Below are 23,614 nucleotides of genomic sequence, written 5' to 3' on the forward strand. Positions count from 1 at the left end.
TAGAGCCTATAAAATGTACTAACACTTTGCCCAGCTGGGTACAGCCATCTGTTTTTCTTTTGGTCTATTTGTCACTTGCACAGAGTGCATTTTTATAACTATTATATCATTGAATAAATATAACAATTCCATGAGGTCAGTATCAACACTAAATCCATTTTACAGATGAAGAAACTGAGATAGTGTTAGGTTAATAATTAACTTGCTCAAGATCACATGGAGTGGGGCGTTGGTGGAGCTGTGATCTGAACTCCAGCTGGTCTGGTAATAACCACACTATGTTTGTCAAAATACAATAGTGATAATTAATTACATTTATAGATGTTAAGTAACCCACGAGGAACATGTATGCATGTATGACTCCAAAAGAGTAGGAACATGAGGCTGTTGTGGGAAACACACCTTCCGAACGTCTTAATTCAATGTCTCACAGAATGTCCTGCCGTGGAACAGGAATGCCTGCATTGGGATCCTGTTTCTGAGGCAGGCCACTGACTTAAATTTATTTCGAATTAAATCAACTAGTGCACAAAGACGAATGCAACACATTTCCAAATGCAAGAATTGAAACGTGTCAAGAAGACTGAGGAAGGTGCACTAAAGCCTGAGACGCTGTCCCACAGGAGATAACTAAGTGAAATACAACAAATGGTAAAAAGCAGGTGCTCAGAAGATTACAAAATGTAAATCATCAGAATTTCAGAAATTCTTTGAACTTGATTTCAGACATCCATTGCAAATCTCCATGCCTAGAGCAATTAAATGGATCAATTTTCAGTTCTTCCCATAATCCATTTAAAGTGATTTTAAGATGAATGAATATAATTTCCCTTAAAATGAATCATTTGCTCTTTTTTATAAAGAACCTCCTGAAACTGTAATTAAAATTGAATTGTCATTGAGAGTTTTGTAATGGAACTAAACTTATTAAAATTAAATGAACAAAATAGAAAGGAGTCAATTGATTTTTCAGTTAATTCTTCTGTACAAAAGCATCAACCCATGAGATGGTCTTAGCAGCTCTGGGTGATGTAACAGAACACAGACAAGAGGCTTAAAGAATAACATTTAGGGCTTCCCTGGTGGAGCAGTGGTTGAGAGTCCGCCTGCTGATGCAGGGGACACGGGTTCATGCCCCGGTCCGGGAAGATCCCACATGCCGCGGAGCGGCTGGGCCCGTGAGCCATGGCTGCTGAGCCTGCGTGCCCGGAGCCTGTGCTCCACACAGGAGAGGCCACAACAGTGAGAGGCCCGCGTACCGCAAAAAAAAAAAAAAAAAAAAAAAAAAAAAAGAATAACATTTATTTCTCACAGCTCTGGAAGCTGGAAGTGCACATCCATAGCACTAACCATATTATTTGTAAGCAATAATAAATATTCAATATCAATAAATATTTTATTGGGGATATTAATTTACTATTTGATAGTAACACAGCAGATGAAAATCTATACTCTCTCAATCTGCCTACTCATCATGCTAATCTGGATTCCAATTCTGTTGCTGAAGAACTTACCCCCCTAAATACTACCGAGGCTTTGCAATGCCCCTCATCTCACAGGGCCGCTTCTCAGCCCAGGTGTTCACTAGAACTTCTATTTACCACCAGATGTTTATTAGAAAAAGGGAAAGGAGCATTCTCATAATCCACTTGGCACTCCTCCAGGGTCACCTGTGATCTTTGGATTGGATTTGCAACTTTGGTCTAGGGATAGATTATTCTTATTTCTATGGTTTTACAGGAAGAAAGACAGACACAGCATCCTAATGAATCAAACTTTGAGATCAAGATAGGAGCTTCCAAGAGAAATAATGTTTATTTGTTTGACAAACACGTATTGAATAAGGCACAGAGCTGGATTTAGGGCTAAGGCAGCCTCCACTGTAAGGAAAGGTCAGCCTAACGGGAGAGACAGATATAGGAAGACAAGTTTACTGGAGTACAGTGGTTATCCTGGAGGGTCCCTCTCCAGCCGGTGGGTAAGCGGGTAGAAAGAGTTTACATGGGAGGTGAGTTCCAAAATGAGAAAGTCAGCCTGGCAGAAAAGGGGGTGCACGTTGCAAATGAGGGAGCAGTGTAGGGAGAGGCTTGAGCATAAGAGAGAACCAGGGCAGTTTCAGGTCGAGTGAGCTGGGCAAGACGTCGAAGAGTCTGGCCAGTGAATAAGGGGCCTGCGTCCCCGGCGAGTGGAAGGTTTGTTCTGCACATTATGGGAGCTGATTCATGGGTTCTGTTAAGGGGGATGAATTTGTGAGGTTCTGAATTCGGACAGATCACTCTGGGGGCTGCGGCAACAGTGGTTGGCGCTGTCCTGGAGGTGGGGAGCATCTTCGGGATGTGAAGCTGAGAGCCTTTGCAAGGCTGGGCAGAGAGGATGGGCGGGGAGCCTCCCTGGAGAGCTGGGGAGAGGCAGAATCTTCAGAACTAGCAACTAATCCGATGTGGAGAATGAGAGAAAGGGAGAAATGAGAACTCCCAGGTGCCACGTGGGTCACCTGGTGGATTTTAGTGCCTTACTAACATGTTTATTTAAAGGTCTCTTGTGGCCAGATGGCTGGAAGGAAAGTCAGGAAGCAGTAGGTAAAATACAAGAGGTGAAATAAAAGAGGTGAAATACAGAACGGCCCCGCCAGGCCATTCTCTCAGTGCAAAGCAGGGCTGAAAGGCCTGGTTTTAGGTGCCCTGTGTTGGAATCTTGCTGGCTGTGTGCCGGTGGGTAAAGGCCTTAAGTTCTTTGTGCCTCAGTGTTCCCATCTGTAGAATGGAACTGACAATAATAGTGCTAACTTCACAGAGGTGTCTGGGGGATTAAATAAGATAACACATGGAGAGAGCTCAGAGCAGTGCTGGTCTAGAATCAGTGCTCAATAAACATTATTTCAACCCCAGTTACTCCTCATTTTATACTTTAGGCAACAGTGTAAAACCCCAAATAACAAGACTAAGAGTGTAAAGATAATGAATCTAGACAAAATAATAGAATAATGCAAATGGAATATTATAATCAATAGACAATGTTACATACGTGGATTAAGGCTTTGACTTCATCGAGTTGGGAGTTTTTCCCCCAGATTTTAAACTATCTTGCTCAGTAATTTCCAATTTGGGGCATATGGATTCTAGGCAACTCTGGGAACATCTAGGATCATCTAGAAAATATTGTATCTTTTTTTCTTGAGATAGTGTTCAAAATTGGCATCCAAATCTCAAATAAAAATCATAACTAAAAAAAAAAAAAGTGAGAACTACTGTTTTAGGAGAAAACCACATCATAGAAAGATCAGATATGTGCCCTGGCAAGAGATAAAGATGATTTGATTCGTGTTCACTTGTGTAATTTTTCTATAATGAAGTCCTCACTATCCTACTATCTATGGCACACTGGAACACAAAAAGACAGTATATTAACTTTTGAACCACATAATATTCCTTAATAATTGAAGAGATTCTGTGCATTAGAAAAATCTGGTTTACTAAGTTAACAACTTAGCATTTTTATGGGTTATGAAATCTTATTTTCACAACTTTCCCACCTGCCTCTAGTTTATCAGCTGGTAAGATCACAGGTGCCTCAAGGACTCAGAAGGCTCACAATTAAGGGGGTCCATGGTTCATCACTAGACAAATGTCATAATGCTACATTAGCCAGTTTCTGTGACTTTAAAGGACAGCTTGTACGCCCTTTACATGCTGAGCAACGTGGCCAAGTGACAGTTACCAGATATTGCCTCTGGGGCTGATGACCAGACCCTCTAGACCTGCGGCCAAGATTCCATAGTTAAACTGAGCCACCACGATTTGAGGAACTCCCTACAGCAGCACAGGTTCAGATTAACAATAAATATACCCCACTGAATGGGCATCTTAATTCCGTCTTAGCACAGTGTCTAGTTTCAAGTACCTAAATAAAAGATTCCTATTACTCTCTGTAATGACCTCTTGAATTCTTCAAGAACACTGTGAAAAAGCTCATTCAGCACTAAAATGTCTACAACGCCCACTTTGCGAGAGTATGCACGATCATCTAAGCAGAGTTAAAGTGTAAAAAAACAACAAAACGAGTATTTTAAATTGTCCCCATCATTATACCAGGTGATACCACTGCTTTTAAGCAACAGAATTGTCAAAGGTTGTGTTAATACAGCATGGCTTCTAGCTTTTATTTTGTCTTTTGTCCCAGGTATAGTGTGTGTGTGTGTGTGTGTGTGTGTGTGTGTGTGTGTGTGTGTGTACATATTTTTTTTTCTTCTCCATAAATATGCTTGACACATGCTTCACTTTCACTCCTCTTCAGCCAGGGCGTCTTGGGGCTGAAAGGGGCTGGCTTCACCGATGAGGTAACCACAGCCCAGAGAGGCCCCTCCTCCGCTTCCCCGGGGAGCGGAGCGCCCGCCCAGTGCCAGCCTCCTGTCCTCCCTTGCCGGCAGGTTCCTGCACGCTGACCGCTGACCGCACCGCCCTGCCCCCCGGGGGAATGAAATGAAAGCACGTGACCACCTACCCACACACCTTGGCAGAGATGCGCTCCATACACGACGACCCCCGCCCAGGCACGTGAGCTTGGTTGCGCCTTCTAAGCGATAACCTGGGAAGCACGAAAACGTCAGAGAGTCTCCAACTCCGAAGTGAAAACCGATTCTCCTGCTGAAGGCAGGGACGCCAGGATCGTCACAAGGCTCGAGGTCATATTCTGAGACATGAAGAGACAGAGTGCACTCGTGGGAACCCGGCTAAATACTCAAAAATTATTTAGCAAGAATAAAAAGGTGCTATTACTTAAAAAATAAACATATATATATATTCCCCCCCCCCAGGCTCTGCTGTAACTGTCATATGGATTGTCTTCCTTTGTACTGTGAGTTTTCTCATGACAAATGGAATATAGTATTTTTAAAAATAAATGTATAACATTATAGTAACATGATCTACTCAAAACTGTCACTAACAGTATGAAATTATTTTAGTGATACGCCTAATTGCTAAAATCAGTTACTGTCCTCTTAAAGGTGCTTTGGATAAACAAGACCCAATGGAGAACAAACTAAAAGCAGTATCACAGGGTTTTTTCACAGGGCGGAAAGATTATCATAACCAATTTCACCCCTAAAATACACCTCAGTATGGAATAGCAAAACCTTTTCCCGTCTATTTTTCAATTTATAAACCATGTTTTATTGATGCGTAATGAAAAATATTCTGGATCCTGCTAGAAATTTCTGTAAACTACCCAGGAAGAAAGTGCTAAATTTAGTTAAAAAGAAAAAAAAGAATAATGTCTGGTGTATTGCTGCATTTGGGGATTAAATGTCCAAAATAACAGTACTAATAAGAGCATTTTGTATTTGTCTCATTCTTTAGTACCAACTCTTTCAAATCTCTATACATGGGTACAACTGCACTCTGGTTGTCATGGGTCTCATGGGCCATCATTCAGTGTGTTGTTGATGCTTCTTGCTGTGTTCTCAGCGTGTAATGCCCAGTGTTTAGTCAAACAGTGGGCCACCATTAGGGGTTTGAATGGTGGAAAGAGCTTCAAAGAGGTTAAAGCGTCAATTAAAGGATGAGCATTATTGCAATGAGTGGGAGATGAAAGTTTTTCCTATGGTGGTGGGGAAACTGTGCTAGTTCATCTGAAAAGATACTACCTTTGCTTTCTGATTTCCAACTACTATCTTTCAAGTTCTGACTCTAAAGTGTGGATTCTGTGTTCTCAAGGAACATATTAAATCCAAACCATCATCTCCCCAATATTTCTCAATTTTAATCTATCTTTTCTATTCCCATCATCCACAAGTTTCATCACTGGCATCCCAACCCCGTATGAAGAGGAAATCTCTGCTCCGGTTTTTCCCTCATCTCACCCAACTTATTGGTCAACATCTGAGCTCCACGCTTTCTACATTGTCTTTCTCCTGTTTTTCATTAGGGTAAAAACTCTATTCTGGATCCCTAACATATTCAAACTACTCTCACCACTCTGGAGATATACTCATTAATTTGACCTATTTTTAGTATGACCCAGCAAGGAAAAAAAAAGGTAATATCATTCAATTCAACTCAACAAATATTTATTTGTCATACCAAAACATAATGGTAGACTTTCTAGGAAATAGTAAAATAAAGCTGTCACAATCCAGGGAACTTTATCTTCATCTGACAGAAGTCATTCTCCTCCTAATAGACTGTATACTCTCAACTCGAATCACATCTTTGCTGTCATTTCTTTAAAAGCAATTGAAAACTCTTGCCAAATAAGAGAACAGTTGCTATTATTTGTGCTAGATCTATTGTATTATAGAGAAAAACACTGTAATCGTATGGTTCTTTGTGTATATTTTTATTTCATATTTTGACTGATGTCCTCTGAAAAATACCTACTGAAATAGGAAGCCTGATCCAACACCGTGAGATTAGAGGTGTGGATTAGTTCCACCCTCCCACACAAGGTCACATAAAGGTCCTCTTGTGTCAATTGTCACTTATGGGCTATTACACAGTGTGTATTTGCACAGCATACGTTTCCAGTTAGGCATCCAGCAGAAGAAAAATGTATTGCCCTCAGGATTCCAAGTTCCCGGACTCAAAGATTTTGTTCTTATAACTTACTCTATTTTTCTTCATCAATTCTCTAGTCTCATTCCCATGAGCACACAGACATGTGTTCCAGGGCCCATTATAAGAATGCGACACAGCAATCCACCGAATAAAAAACACTCTCATGACCTCATGATGACCACAGCCGCCACGCCTGGTGGGGCAACTCCGGCACCAGTTCCTCAGAGGCGCTCCACGTTCTATTTCCACGGCACCTCTTCCCAATCCCTCTCCACCCGCCAGCGGGCTCGCTTCCAGACCAGAACCACCGCGGCCTCCCCCTGTGAGCCCGCTCACCAAGCCTTGCCTCCTCCTACTTACACAGTGGAAGCCCTCTTCCTCCTTGGAGGGTTATCCCTTCTCTCCTCCTAGCTCAGGGTCCCACCTTCTCAGTCCATGATTTGAATAGTCCTCATCTTTGCACCAAAATGTCCTGCCCCAGCCAAAACCTAGTACCTTCTTTCTGTGCAGCTACACTCATTTCCCAGCTTACCCAGCCCCACGTCTTTAAATTTTGTCTATTTATTGATGAATTTCAATTATTTTTTTCCTGACTTGACCCTCTCTGTGAACTCAAGACTCTTGACAACCCCTCTTGGATATATACCTACAATTTCCCAAAGCAAAATTTTATATTTTTCCTCCCAAACCTGCTTCAGTCCCCGTGTTTGCCACGTGAAGCGTGGCATCCTCATTCACAGAGACGAAGACCTTGACCCCTGTCTGTATTTCAGACACATTCGATCCCAGCTGACCTGGTCCACTTCACTCCAGCACCAACCCCGCAGCCTCAGCTTCTGCTGTCTCCTGTGGGGCTTACTGTGTAACAGCATCTTACCTAAGACCCTGTGTTAACGTTGGATGTTACTTAAAATGAGTTTTGAAAACGGTCAGATCATGTCCATCCCTGTTCAAATCCCTCCAGTGGCTTTGCATAACACAATTCACAGCCAAGGTACTTATATGACCTTCTCAATTACTGGGCTCTGACCACAGCCACCTCATTCCTTAACCCTAAACTTGCCCGCACACTCCCACTGCTGCTCTTGCTTCTTCTGAGGACCACGTCCCCTATAGCAGCCTGGCCTGCTCTTTGACTTCTTTGAAATCAAGTGTCAGCTTATCAGATAGACCTACCGTGGCAATTCTCTACACGTCAGCATCTTTTAACTCCTTCACTGTTTTATTCTTTCTGATAGCATTCCCTGTTACTATCTCCCCTACTGGATTACAGGCTCTATGAAGGCAGGCCCTTTGTTTTATTCCCTACTGTGTCTCCAGGGCCTAGAATAATTCTTGGTACCTTGTAGGTGCTCAGCAAACACTCACTGAATTAAAAATAAATAACTAAATAAAAGAATGAGCACTCTGTACTCTTTCCCAGGCACTGATGGTGCAACAACGGGAGAAGACACATGAAGGATACAAATATGGAAAGATAAAGTTGGGAGACACACAATTTTGGTATATAAACAGTGTTATGGGAAGGCAGGAGGAACACAATTCTGCTCAAGGAAGAGGAGACAACTGCGAGCAACAGGCAGTGCTTGATCTGCATGCAGCTTTGCCTGGTGAGGAATGAAAAAGGGTTCGTTTTCTTAACATTTTATTTATTTATTTGGTTGCGTGGGGTCTTAGTTGCGGCAGGCGGGCTCCTTAGTTGTGGCATGTGAACTCTTAGTTGCAGCACGCATGTGGGATCTAGTTCCCTGACCAGGGATCAAACTTGGGCCCCCTGCATTGGGAGCGTGGAGTCTTATCCACTATGCCACCAGGGAAGTCCCTGAAGAAGGGTTTTGAATGAAGAGGAAACCACATCTGTAAAGGCACTAAGTTGTCCAGATTCTCATCTTTTGAAGAGAATGACCAGGAAACTATGTGAATTCACAGAAAGTTGGCATTCAAAAAGTAGTATCAGGGCTTCCCTGGCGGTGCAGTGGTTGAGAGCCCGCCTGCCGATGCAGGGGACACGGGTTCGTGCCCCGGTCCGGGAAGATCCCACATGCCGTGGAGCGGCTGGGCCTGTGACCCATGGCTGCTGAGCCTGCGCGTCCGGAGCCTGTGCTCCACACAGGAGAGGCCACAACAGTGAGAGGCCCGCATACTGCAAAAACAAAAAACAAAACAAAACAAAAACCAAAAAGTAGTATCATAGGAGGCATGGAGAAGGAAGGCTGGAATAGTAAGTGTACACAGAGAGCAGTCAGTAGCGGACACTCAAGATAGACCAGGGAGGGTGGACGGCTCGACCTAAACATACTTGAATAAGGAGCCCTTTCCCCCCATATTTCCATTAGTATCTACGGCGACACTGACTGGGAGACATAACTGAGAAATGACCCTTTAATAAACCTTCTAGAAAAGACAGAAATAAACTGGACTAACAAGGAAAAAAATCCGGATATAACAGCATACTGATTTTGTACAGATATCAGAACAGTCTCCAAAAGGGTAAATGCTTCAACTGCATAATAAAGTGGTTACTTATTTGGGCACAAAGAATAAACTCCATTGTGTTAGCGTCACTGGCAATTGTTCACAGCCCAGTTTCAAGGCAACGTGCCTTCAGATGAAATGATTCCTTTAGCATATCTAAAGAATACGTTTCCTTTGGAATCAGCTTTGCAATCAAAGGTGTATTTTGTCTTTAAAAAGACTGTCTGAGCATGTGTGTGACACAGTCTTGATGAAAGCGATTCCTTGTGTAAGCTTTATAGATTGTCTTCTACTGGTTGTGACCAAATGAATTGTTCTGCATGTTCAAAAAGTGATGCCAGTTTAGTCTTAATATTTAAAAATATTTTAAAACTGCCCCAAAGAGCTACGAAGACCCAGAAAAGTGTGTTTTGTTGTTTCTGTTGTTTGCTTGCTTGTTTTTTAGGGAGTTTACGAAAGGAGTCAGCTTCAGAGTTCCACTCTGACTTTTGTAATCAAAAGACTCCTTGTAGCTGTGTAGCTTGTAGCTGTGTGCTGGGAGTCATGGAATTAAGAAAGAAATATCTTAATACCATTCTTAGCATCATTCAAGTTAAACAATTTAACCCATACAAATAATGCCTGAAACAACATAAATCCCTCACAAATATTATCTATGTTTTATAATTAAAAGTGAAAATGTTTCTTAATTTTGGAGTATCATTTTGCTGCCATGTATGATGGCATTAAAGTCAACAAGAAGCTCATCCTCGACTGCATGTGTTCATACTTTTTTTCACTCTAAAGGTGGTTCTCAGTACAAGTATGGCATCTCCTGGAAGGTAGGATTCAAAATAATCAGACCACAGCTGATTCTGAGTATGTCTCCCAACAAGGACAGCTTCCTCAGAGATTTTGATAGAACTGATAACAAGAGAGACTGAAGAGATAGTGATATTAGCAAATTTGGGGGGATGAGAATTTACAGTCAATGTGAGGCATGGTGTCTTGTGGACGCCAGGCCGCTGCCCTTGCATCTCAACTCCTCCTCCACCCAACTAGAGCTTCTCAATGGGCGGCCGTTTACGTGTAAACACACACACACACACACACACACACACACACACTCGCTCACACAAACAGTACGAGTATTGCCAGAGAAGACCCCAACATACCTGAAAACGTGATATTGAAGCCCTCGTAGGAAATGGAAAAGTCTGATATAAACCGAAGCTGGGCGGTGAAGTTTCCAAACAAACCTGCCTTAATGGTGTGGGGCAGCACCGACCCTGTGAGCCTGGCCACTGGCTCCGAGAAACTCCCGTCCTCTGTGATGAGTAAGTAGTCGTGGGAGCTCTCCAGGTGGAAGGTGTGGAAGATCATCTGAACCCCTGAGAGACAGAGAGATGGAGGTAGTGAGAAAGACACAGAGAGAGAGACAGAAGGAGAGAGATGAGAGAGAGACAGAGAGAGGGAGAGAGGGGGGTAAAGGGGGGCATTGGCAGAGTTAACAGTTGGGGAAAAGAATTTCTTCTGGGCTTAGAGACATAAAAGTCTTGAATCAAAAGAAAATCTTAAAATGCAACCTTAATTTTGAAGTTTGAAAGAAAAATACAGAGAATGGGTAGAAGAAGGAATAAACAGAAAAAACAAATGCTTCAGCATATATAAGTACAGATACAGATAATGGTTAGACACAGGGATATAGAGACAGCTGTATCAACAGGTCCAGATATAAATGCATAATAAAACTCGGCAGGAGGGTCATAATGGACTGTTTGCACCCCCTTAGGGAAAGCATTTGCCCGAGGAGCGAAGGACGAGATCACTTTCCCATTTATAGTAAACACGTGTCCTTTAGAAAATCTAGGCTTGGAGGTCTAATACTGAAACTTACACAAGTGAGCAAAGACCATTTTGAAATGATAGTTTTATGTGATCCCTTGTGCATGTGTTCTCACTGTAACTATACCCACAAAATATTATTTCTGAATTCCTACACATAATGAATAAATTTAACCATGACTAGGTCCTTTTTAATACAAATACTTATTTTCATGATGACAAAACCTTGGTTGCTCATTATTTGTTTATTCTTAATTTCCTTCAAGGCCAAGTTTTTCTTAACATGTATTCATGATGGCGGAGTGTAAGATAGTGTATATAATAAAACACGTCAATTTAACATTAAGTTGAGCTCAAATTTAAGTGGAAAGACAAAATCTACATAATGTTTATGTGAGAAAAATTCCAAATTATCTTCTTGAAAATGACAAGTTTACTCATACGAAAAAGACTCAGAGTATAGTCCCAAATCCAATGTCTATAAACTGTATTTCTTACACAAAATTCAAATGTTTCTGGTTTTCACTCCACTTGTTTATAAAATGAGGATAATGAAATCTACTCCATAAATCAACACTGGATTATGTGAAGATAAATTACTCATTATATGTAATAATACTGGGTACACTTAGAACACAAGTCAAGTATAAAAATGTATCCTAGATTTATCATAGAAATGAGAAGCTTAGATAATTTCTTATTTCCCTTTACTTAAGCACTAGTCATATTTTATTTAACGCATGCCTCTTTTCCTTACCATTACACCTAATTTTCAAGCTTATGTTCACAAGCATAAATTCAAGTCATCTGATCAATACAGAATAAAACAAGAAATCTACTTCTGCTTGAAAGCACCAATAATTTAAAGACCATTTTTCTTCTAAAATCTTATTAAAAATCAAAATTAGCAATCAAAATATACATGAGGAAATTAGTTATCTTATTTGTTCACACATGAATATTTTTTTCTTTCTTCCCATGTTTGTATCTAGTTATTTTGTATATTTGAAATCTATGTAATATCCTTACCCTTTCCATGAGATACCTCAATGGTCCATGTACAGTTTAGAGAGTTTGGGTAAAAATCTGGAAACCCAGGAGAAAGAACTGTTCCACTCTTTCCATGGATGTATCCTCCACAGAGGGCTTAAAATAATAAGGAAATATCATTGTAGTATTAAAGTTTCACAATGATTGCTACACAAAATACTTTTAAAGTGCCATTTAATTTACACAAAGACTAAAAGAATATTTAAGATCACCTCCATGTAAAATAAAATGGAACAACAACTTTATTTTACTTGAAATATTCCAGTTGATATACAGTGTCCTAAACAGTACAAAACCTGGAAAAATCAGACAGGCTAAGGTAAAACAGCTGAAGAAGAACCCTCCTGTGGCAGTTAATTTTATGTGTCAACCTGACTGGGCCACAGGATGCCCAGACGTTTGATCCGACATTATTCTGGGTATGTCTGTGAGGATGCTCCTAGATGAGATGAACACTGGAACAGGTGGACTGAGTAGAGCAGGTTGCCCTCCCCAGTGGGGGTGGGCCTCGTCCAACAGGCTGAAGGCCTGAAGAGGTCAGAAAGGCTGAACATCTCAAAACTAAGATGGAACACATCTTGCCTGATGGCTTTCAAACTGGGACATCATCTTCATTCCTATCTTCAGACTAGAATTGAAGCATCAGCTCATTCTGAGTCTTGAGGCTGCTGGACTTCAAACTGGAATTTACACCATTGGCCTCCCTGGGCCCCAACTGGCTGACTACAGATCTTGGGACTTGAAAGCCTCTATAATCACGTGAGCCACTTCCTTATAATAAATCTATCTATATACCTATATCTATATCTGCATCTCTATCTATACCTTATTGATTCCATTTCTCTAGAGCTGCTGGTCTTCTCAGTAGCACTTCATTAAGTTTAAATCCTTCACATCAATATATGCCCTTTTCAATATGCCTCAGTGACTCATTTTTGAAGGAAGAAAAAGAAAGTTATACATAATCACTCGAAGGGGAAAGTCACGACATTTAGGGAATCAGTGCAATATGGAGGTTTAAGTGCTCAGACCCTGATGTCAGAAAGCAATGTGTTCAGATGCTGATGCGTCTCTGGCTCTGTGATCTTTGGCAAATGGCTTGCCCTCCCTCCTTTACAGGTGTCTTATCTTGAAAGTGAAAATAGTGTTAAAAGCCATCTCTTAGGGTAGGTGTTTATAATGATTGCCTTTGTAGAACACAATTTACAGGGCCCCATATGTATCAAATACCCAAGGCGTTAGCTAATGATAATTATTATTAGAGCTTTAATATATCAATAATTTAAAATTTGAATAAATTCTATATGCCTTAATTTTGCAAACATTTGAATAGTGGATGTTTGTCTTTTCTTTCATATCTTAAGTCCTATCAAGATTTTCAGAATGTTAGAGCTGAACTGAAAAAGGAATCAAAGCTGATGGAATCAGTACAGGGGGAGGCTGGGGGTAGGAAAGGTGACTCAGGTTCAGCTGTGATTCAGTCTCCAGGTCCTCTAGGCCCCTAACCCCTGCATCATTCAAGGGTCTGTTGCAATATGAACATCCTGAACCGTGTGTCATAAAAGCTAGGTCCACGAATAATACTTGCAAAAGAATTAGCTAATTTGTAGAAGACGTGATTTTTCTCATCATCCTCAGTCAGTGTGTAATTTTAAGGAAACAGATAATATCTTTGAATATGCAAACCAAATGGAAAGAGCTAGGTAAAAATCAGCAAAATAGAAACTTTTAAAATGAGTTCTAGAATAATTTAACAGTTTAAAGTGTTCACATCTTAAAATTACATTGATTCATCTTCTTATGGAAATGGTAACATTAATATAGCATTTAAAATTAGTTTATTCACAAATAGTTACTGAGCACCCACTATTTATGAGCAAAATGGACAAAAGTCTCTGCCCTGGCAGAGTATACATTCCAGTTGAAGAAGAGAGAATATAATATGAAGAGCTGAGTCTATACCATGTTGGAAGATGATGCATGCCAGAGAAGAAATCTAAGAAGAAAAGAAGAATGGGATATTCTAAGATGGGTGTGGAGCTGGGGGCAGCATAAATGGGGTGTGGGGCAAGTCTTACTGAGGAAGTGGCCTGTGAAGAAGGACTTGAGACAGAAGAAGGAAGTACTTTATAATCTGCGAAAAAACTTGGGGGGAGAGGAAACAGCAAAGACAAAGGCCCAGAGCTAGAGTGGGCTGCTGGGTTGGGGGGAGGGCGATGGGTCTGAGAGGGTAAGGATGGAGGGCTCAGGGGAGCCAGGTTTAAAGGGGCAGATCCCGTCCAGGCCTTGGCATGTGTCTCAGTGAGATGAAGGACCACCCGAGGCTCCTGCACAGAGGATGACTCGGGCCAACTCGGACTTCAGCCTGAGCGCTAGGCTGCTGTGTGAGGATGTGGTTGGGCGGCAGAGAGTGAAACAGACAAGATTCTGGACCAGAACGTCAGCAGCAGAGGTGGTGGGAAGTGGTCAGAACCTGGCCATATTTGGAAGGTAGAGCCAATAGGATTTTCTTGTCAGTGAGATGTGGGTGCCATGAAGAAAAAGGAAGATTTGGGGATGACTGTGAGGTTTTAAGGCTAAGTGTGAAAAACTGAAGATGCAGAAAAGCTTTGGGAGAATCAGGTTTTGAAAGTAAATCAGTTCAGTTTTGGATACACGAGCTCGAGGCCTACTAGACATCCATGTAGAATGGTTGGTGTTGCAATTGGATACACAGGTCTCAATCCCATGAGAGAGGTCTGACCGAGGGGTAGAAAGATGACATCATCTCAACACTGTGAATGCAGGTGTAGATAAAAAGACTAAAACCTGGGATATTCTCATGAAAGACAGACAAGTCCTGTTTTTCAAAAGTTTACTTTCTAGTGGGCAAGGCAAATAATTTATAAAAATATAGCAAAGAATGACTTATTCTAAGAACAAGAATCTTGTTCTCTAAACTCAAAGGCAGTCTAGGTGATGAGAGTACGGTGAGGCTGGCGAAGCAGCAAAGTGATGGACACACGGCCCCGCAGTTGTTCACTCCCAGGATGATGAACACTGAGTAAGCCATGAAAGGATGGAGGGAAGGTAGACAGTCAGAGTCAGCCCAGTGTTAACAGTTTGCTCTGTGACAGGGCAGTGGCTGCCAATTTACTGTAAGGTCCTTGGGTTCCTAGTGGTCTGTTAAGTACAGCCCTCGCACTATGGATTCTGTAGTTATCAACGTCTATCATTCCCATCCTGCCCCGGCACCGTCTCGGATCCTGCACAAAGTCTTCCAATGAATTCAAGTCTGCAAACAGGGCAGTCATTGCTTCAAAGAACCAACGACGTGGCTTTAATGCTTGTTTGTAAGCGTCCGCGCCGCCTGGACTGGAGGAGGCAGGAGCTGAGGCTCCTGCATGCGGAGGCGGCGGTGCGGGCGGAGGGCCCAGGCGTGGCGGAGTCTTCTCTCCCTGTAAAACACTGGCTGCCCTGCGCCACCTGCTCTAACCGGACACCTGGCAGCTTGCAGACTCACGTTTCCGGCCCTGACTTCCTTCTCAAACGCAGCGGAATTACAGACAGCTGGCTAAGTATCTCAGAATGACACCCTTGGGTCCCTTCCCCCCGCCACCAGCCGCATCTCCACGATGATGCCTCCATCCGCTCCCCACTTGTGGAACGCCCTGTAACTGGCGTGTTTCGGGTCATTTTTGACTGATTTCCTGCTCCCTTACTCTTGTCTCTTCCTTGAAGAGATTAACACGAGAAAGCATACGGTCAGTACACTGTCGGATTTGTTTCTTTTCTCTTTCCCCATTACTTCCTTAAACTACTATAAAGTTCTACTTAAAGCAAAAACTTAATGGGGTTATTTTCCATTTCAAATTATTCGTGGACTCCCCATGCCCTACAGAAGTCATTGATGTTATTCATTCATTCATTTATACTGGAATCCTTTCCTCAAAAGAACTCTTACAGGGAACCCTACAATAACAGACGGGGATAATCAGAGCTGTTCAGCCCTGCCACTGTCCTCGGTTCCACCTCAAAGAAACCCCTAGGGCCCCCCTGTAGGAACACAGAACAGGGCAGTCTCAAATCTCTCACCCACAGAATTGGGGCCGTGCTCACAGGACTAGCATGAAAGGCCTCTGAACTACCTTTGATCAGCATCTACTCTCAGCAAATACATTTCTATCCTCCAAATCCTCCAGGCCCTCTTTATGCCTGATTCTTACTATTTCTTCACTTTCAATCTTTTCTTTCCTCTCAACCTTACTATGAAAGATGCATCAGGAAAGCTGCCTTCAAAGCCTTTCAAGATTCCAAATTTTTTATCTCTTTATTCTCAATCATTTTTCCTGAGTCTAATAAAGCATTTACTTCATTGGATGACTTAAAAAATAAGTCTTTCTTCTGTCTATTCTAATAGATTATGAACTTGTCAACAGTGTGCCTACAAATACAGTAGTTTTCCAATAAATACTTGTGGAAAGGGTAAAGAGTTTACAAAAATATTTATTTAATGAAGAAATATTTCCAAAGTTTTCCTTGCATTTGTCTTTCACCAAATAAAAGGAGGTCAATTTATTGCAATGTTCACTTTGCTTCTTCAAACCCTGAGTATCTAAAGCATAAATAGAAAAAAATGCAGCAATGCTATGATGTGAGAGATATTGATAGAGTTTACCTTTTTCCAGGGTGATATGAAATATTATAATTTCTGATTTCTTCTTTCCTTTCTGAGAGCTATGAATTTTTAAAGGTTTAAATATGCTATTGATGTATCATTTGTCACAATAAAAACCCATGGGGTTTAAGAGATTGCTTACGATTTGCAAAGGCAACAATAACAGTTCTTAAGGTGAAATGAAAACAGTCAACCGTGACTGACTAAAACTCTCGTATCAAACTCTAAAATCTCCCAAAGTTTGCAGATTTATTAATAGCTTTTTATCAAACATTTATTATTAGCTGAGATAGGGTCCAATGAAGCATAAGCAAAGCAAATAGTTTATGTTACCAATCTCATTAGAGAGGTTAAACTCCAAATTTACATAAATTTAAACTGGGAGATAACAATAGATAAAATGCACAAGATAAAATGCATTTTCTATGGAAAACAAACAGCATCTCAGATATCTGCAAAGCACAGAAGGCCCTTTGCAGTCTGTTGCCACACCATTTCTCCTAGATAATTTCCTTCTGATCATTCTTTTCATTTTCCATTCACTCTCCTTCACTAACCCTGCAGGAGTTTGCAGAATGTTCCATGTCAATCAACTCAGGTGAGTTTGCTCATTTCCTCTGCCTAGAATGCTTCTTCGCATGTTGGCTACTTTGGGAACTTCTACTCATCACTGGAATCCCAGCCCAAGGGTTGTATTTTAGATGAGTTCAATTCCTATTCTCTAGGAGCTTGAATTTAAACTGAGAAGACTGTATTAAATGATTAAATGTGCATGTGTATATATGTATATACTATGGTCTGAATGCTTGTATCCTCGAAACTCACATTGAAATCAAAAAGCCTGATGTGATGGTATCAGGGGTGGGGCCTCTGATGTGATCAGGTCATGAGGGCTGAACTCTCATTAATGGGATCAGTACCCTGATAAAAGAGGCGCCACAGAGCTTCCCTGCCCCTTCCACCATGAGATGACTCACTGAGAAGATGGCTGTCTGCAACCCAAGAAGGGCCCTCCCAAAAAGTCAATCATGCTGGCACCCTGAACTTGGAGTGCCACCATCCACAACAGAGAGAGAGAAATTCTGTTGTTTGTAAGCCCCTCAGTCTGTAGCATGTGGTTATAGCAGTCCAAATGAACTAAGACTATATATGATTAGATTAGATTATACATTTCAAAGTTAAACTTTATGGAACTGCAAATAAGGAGAAATGGATGTCAGGAAAGTTAGTAGTGCTGGCGACTTGGAGCAATTCCAGAAGAATTCTGGTGAAGGCTGAGGGCAACCTGGCCTTGGCGGATGAGGATGACTCAGGTAATGAAACACCCAGGTTGCTGGCTAGACGGAAGTAGAAAATAATCTTGGATAGCTATTAAAATATTTAAACAAAGTAAGTTGCCAGTGTTAAATCAAGAATACACAGAGAGTATTTTAACATGTATATGTTGTTCTCTTTTGAGAAGAATCCATTCAAAGTCAAAATGAAAAATCTCAGATGGGTCAGGATAAGACTCTCACTTTACCTGTCAGTTTTCTTCACCAAATCAAGATTCTAGCTAATTTGATGACTAGTGTGTCTTCTATGATGAACTAGGTGCCATTTCCCACCTCTGTAGAGTGGTGGAGTCATGATCAGAGGACTTTACATTTTCAATCTCTCCAGCTCAGGCTGAAAAGTTTGCAATGAAAATCACTGGAGAAGCCTCATTTTAGTAGATGCTCAACTGGCCTACCTCAAATTCAAGTTGTAAAAAAGAGAGCAGCTGATATGTGCTCTACTTCTAAATTCCATTTTTAGCTCTAGTCCAAAAAGAACAATTAAAACTGCACAATAACATCCAATGAAGCCATGCGTTTGTATATAATGTAAATATTTCAGTAGAATTAGTCATATGATTAACTTATCACAAATTTTGGATTAAGTGATATATTGACTGATGTTCAGTTATGTGTGAATAACACTGAAGTATTTTAAGGGTTAGGCCCTTACCATACTTAGTGTTCTTAGTACAACTGTTGTTAATAAAGAAGTCTAAATAAGGAGTAAATATTTTGGTATAGTACTGATATTTATGACATTCTCGAGTTTTACAAATTTTTCATTAGTCCAGTTGCTAGTAGCCTTCTGACACTCTCTAGTAGTCATAAGCATGAACTGTATTTACTTTTTTATTATTAGAGTTCTAATACAAAAATAAAACAGGTAATAAGAATTCAAATAACACCATAAAATGGAGAGCTAAAAAAGTCTCTCTTCATTCTCCCCGATAGCCTACTAATCTCCCCAAAGGAAAGCATTACAGTTATAACTTTAGAATATCTATTTCCAGTCACTTTCTATGCATATACTGTGTGTCTGTAATTACCTATGTGTACATGCTCATATACATGACACACATTGTTCTGTGACTTGCTTTTTCTTTCCTTCAAAGAGTGTTATTATTTAAGCTTCCTAGTAATAGTGTATAATGAACATGCAGATCCCTAATCCCACAATGATATAGTAATAGAGTAATATGACCTTTCTACTTTTTTTGCAAATGCAACAAGGGAGGAAAACTATTGTGTTTTATTTGCATTTTCCTGATTCCTAGTCAGAATGGGCATATTTTAAACCATTTTTTGACCTTTTGTGTACTTCTGTGAATCACCTATGTGTGTGTTTCCCCCATAGACCTCTTGCTTTGTTTGTGTTGTTGTTCTTCTCCCATTCATTTACAGGACACAGTTATTTAGAATCATATTACATGGACAGTGCAATTATTTTCTGTAATCTGACCCTTTTCTTTTACCTTTTAAAAAGTTTAATGGAACTTTTAATTTGTATATAGTGAAATGTAAATGTTTTTTATTATTTCTATATTTCTTTAGAAGGTTTTCCAAGAATTAAAAAGTAAAATTTCTCAAGGAACAAACAAAAGGACAAAACCAATGACTCATGCTTATATAGTCACTTGTGTGACAAAATAGTGCATCAGAGAAGAGACAGTATGATCTTTCCAATAAATAACACTGTCTCAACTGGAAAGCCCTACTGGGGAAAAAAAATGGATCTAGACACTATATATTAACTTAACAAAAAATTACATGGATTTAAAGTATATATTTGAAATTTAAAATAAATTAGTGTTTGCTTTCAGGGGTGATGAAAACGTTCTTAATCACAGTGATGGTTTCATGGATGTATACATACCTCAGAACATATTAAATTTTTAACATTAAACAGGCAATTTATAGAATTTTAATTATATCTCAATAAAGCTTTAAAAGTTTTAAAGTTTTCTGAAAGAAAACAATAGAATATCATTATGACACTGCAGGTAGCAAGGCTTCTTAAACACTACCTGTAAAGCACCAACCACCAATGAATGCACTGAACAGTTAGACTACTTTAAAATGAAAACATTCTATTCATCAAAAAGAGACCAAGATCCATCTACCTCTCTACCAATGACCCAATTTCATTCCTTTTTATGGCTAATATTCCATTGTATATATGTACCATATCTTCTTTATCCATTCATCTGTCAATGGACATTTAGGTTGCTTCCATGACCTGGCTATACTGTAAATAGTGTTGCAATGAACATTCGGGCGCATGTGTCTTTTTGAATTATGGTTTTCTCAGGTTATATGCCCAGTAGTGAGATTGCTGGGTTATAACTTAGAGACTGTCATACAGAGGGAAGTAAGTCAGAGAGAGAAAAACAAATATCGTATATTAATGCATATATGTGTAATCTAGAAAAATGGTACAGATGAACCTGTTTGCAAGGCAGAAATAGAGACACAGACATAGAGAACAAATGTATGGACACCAAGGGGGGAAAGGGGAGGTGGGATAAATTGGGAGATAGGGATTGACATATATACAGTAATATGTATAAAATAGATAACTAATGAGAACCTGCTATATATAGCACAGGGAACTCTACTTAATGCTCTGTGGTGACCTAAATGGGAAGGAAATCCAAAAAAGAGGGGATACGTGTATACATATAACTGATTCACTTTGCTGTACAGCAGAAACTAACACAACATTGTAAAGCAACTACACCCCAATAAAAAGATTTTAAAAATTTAAAAACAGAGATCAAGAAGAGGAGGAAGACAGAGACAGAGTGAGAGAAAACATTCACAATGTGTCGATCCAACAAAGGAGTGGTCTCCAAATATACAAACAATGCTTACAATTCAATAAGAAAAAGGTATGTGACCCAGTATAAATAGGAGGAAAAAACAAGTGTTTCGCGGAGGAGGATATACCCTTGGCCAAAAAAGCATGAAAGGGTGCTCAAAATAACTCAAATTTCATACAGAGTATCATGGAATAAAACATGGTGGCATATTTATACAATAAAACATAGATGACGAGAATGAAAGAAGTGCAGCTAAATGTCATGCCTTGGATGATGTCACAAGTGTATGACTGAGTGGAAGAAGCGGGACACAGCAAAGTACACATCCTGTATGATTTCCTTTACATAGAATCTTTAGAGGATCAAGGGAGCAGTAGCCTTTGTAGGGCAGTGACTGGGAGGGGACTCCTGGGGTGTTGGTCACGTTCATCTACTGATCTGTGTGGTCTTGATCTTATACAGATGTGTTTCTTGTGGGAAAACTCACTGAGCTTATATTTGTGTAAATAAATAAATATTCAATAAAAGGTTGTCTTAATAATATTTGACTAATTGTCACATAATGATTTGAAGTTTTGAATCTTTGTTTCTATCTTTAATGTGTAACTTTGATTTACTTTTTTAACATTTTAAACCCCACTCAGATATCCCATTTGACCAACATTATTTATTAAATATGTCATCCCCTCTCGCTGATTTGGAATAATTTTCATAAATTAAGTTCCTATATGGGCACAGATACGTTACTAGGATCCCTATGCTGTATCATTAATCTGTTTCTGTATTTCTGCACTGATTTCATATTGTTTTAATCAATCATTAATTTTCAGTATTCTTTGATACTAGGTGGTGTAGCCCTTCCTTATCTTTCTTAAAAATATGTATTTCTTAGCTGTTTGCAGCCTTTACCCTTCTGGATTAATTTTTAAATGTCTATAAATTTCTACAAAAAACCCAAATTAATTTTAATTAGATTTGATTGAACTTTAAACTCTATTTGTAGAAAATCTGTACATTTAAATTTCATTCTTCCCATGTAGAAACATAATATGTATTTCCATTTCTAGGTTATTCTTTTGTATTATATTGTAACTTTCTAATTTTTAAAAAATATAAGCCTTCATATTTCTTGTTAGATATATTCCTGGCAGTTTTTAGGGTTTTATTTTCTATATATGTATTTTATTATACTTCTAATATGTTATGTTCTTTGTGGAAATCTACTGATTTATGTTTATCCTGAATGCAGTCACATACTGAACCCTTATTATTGCTAATGGTTATATTCTCTTTCTAACATTTATCATTCATATAATTTTCTTAAATTATTGTCTTAGTTAAGATCTTCTGGGCAATGTCAAATAACATTTCTGATACTGAGAAAGTTGTTCTGTTCTTGAATTTCATGGGACTTTTTGTAATAGTTTACTATTAAGTATGATATTTTCTATAGGTAGATTCATTTATATTATGGTTCTCTATATATTTGTTAAGGTGATATATTATTTTAGAGTTTATTTAAGGTCTAATATAAAAAAGAATGCAAATAAGGAGACACATCTTCCTAGAATAATTTACTCATAACTACTGTCTGCAAGTCTTCATCCCTTTTCACCTGCTTTGAAGGAAGCAGTTGGCTCTGATACATCCTCATGTACGGCAAACGTGGGGCCAAGGTGCTTGTGGTCCATGTTGTAGTTACGCACCTATGTACACCTGGGCCATTTCTGCCACTTTCTTTCATTGAAATATTGAATTGAATATAAGGGGAATTAGGAATATACCTTTTAAAATATGTTTTGATTTAACTATAGTTGATTTACAATACTGTGTTAGTTTCAGGTGTATAGCTTCAGATTCTTTTTCCATTATGATTTATTGCAAGATATTGAATATAGTTCTCTATGCTATACAGTAAATCCTTCCCCTTGTTTTTTATCTATTTTATATATAGTGGTGTGTATCTGTTAATCCCATACTCCTAATTTATCCCTTGCCCCTCCCCTTTTCTCTTTGGTAACTATAAGTTTGTTTTCTATGTCTGTGAGTCTGTTTCTGTTTTGTAAAGTTGATTTGTATCAATTTTTAAGATTCCACATATAAGTGATATATTTTCTTTCTCTGCCTGACTTACTTCACTTAGTATGACAGTCTCTAGATCCACCGATGTTGCTGCAAATGGCAATATTGCACTCTTTTTTATGGCTGAGTAGTAAGGAATATACCTTTTGACAATCCTCTACATTTCTACAGCCTGCCCTGCTACAATACATATTTCTATATTAACAGCTCATTTGAGATTGGTAAATAGAAAAGTGGTGTCAACATAATATGACAATTATTTGGGTTCTTACAACATTCTCCCTAGGTAAATACTGGAGTTGATACAGTAGAGTTATAACCTATGGCAGGAAAAGAAAAATGTCTCAGCTTATCTTCTGCACAAAACTGGAACTCTTTCAGATCCCTATTAAGGAAAGTAAAAGTAGGCACATGCACCTAGGGGTCCCTCCCCAGCAGGGCTCACCCCTTGCCTCGCATAGCTAATGCTTCACGTCAGGTTGCATCTCCTTCTGTGGCTTCTGATATGCTGGCCCCATAGATGGAGAGCTCAACCTGCATCTGCTTCTGCCCAGAGGGCAGTGTTCCACTCTCCTGGTTTTGTGGATTCTTCATTCTTCTTGAGACACCCTCCAACCACTGTGTGCTGTCCACCTGCACTTTGCAGTCTTTCTCCCGAAGTACCAGTTATTGTTTGGGTTAATACTCTGGTGACAAAGGTCAAAGGTCTTGAGTGGTCTGTAGCCAAGCATAATTGTCCCATTAAACCCTGTTATTTTTGGTGAATCATTTTGAAGATGTCAAGGTTTTTCATGAATATATCAATATATCATCTTTGAGTGGAAATGCCTAAAG

At 39.6% G+C, this 23,614-nt stretch overlaps 1 protein-coding gene across 2 annotated transcripts in view; it reads right to left on the reverse strand.

Moving 5' to 3' along the window:
* The window catches only part of CSMD1 (CUB and Sushi multiple domains 1), a 1,746,885-nt gene that overhangs the window by 287,709 nt on the left and 1,435,562 nt on the right, over positions 1-23,614 (reverse strand). For both annotated transcript variants that reach the window (XM_049704254.1, XM_049704253.1), the window contains exons 19-21: positions 11,883-11,999; positions 10,184-10,399; positions 4,501-4,689 (exon numbers count right to left, since the gene is read on the reverse strand). In XM_049704254.1, the coding sequence (XP_049560211.1) occupies positions 4,501-4,689; positions 10,184-10,399; positions 11,883-11,999 (522 nt within the window). The remainder of the gene's footprint in view (positions 1-4,500; positions 4,690-10,183; positions 10,400-11,882; positions 12,000-23,614) is intronic.

This window comes from Orcinus orca, chromosome 21 (genome assembly GCF_937001465.1).
Source record: "Orcinus orca chromosome 21, mOrcOrc1.1, whole genome shotgun sequence".
Lineage (NCBI taxonomy): Eukaryota > Metazoa > Chordata > Mammalia > Artiodactyla > Delphinidae > Orcinus > Orcinus orca.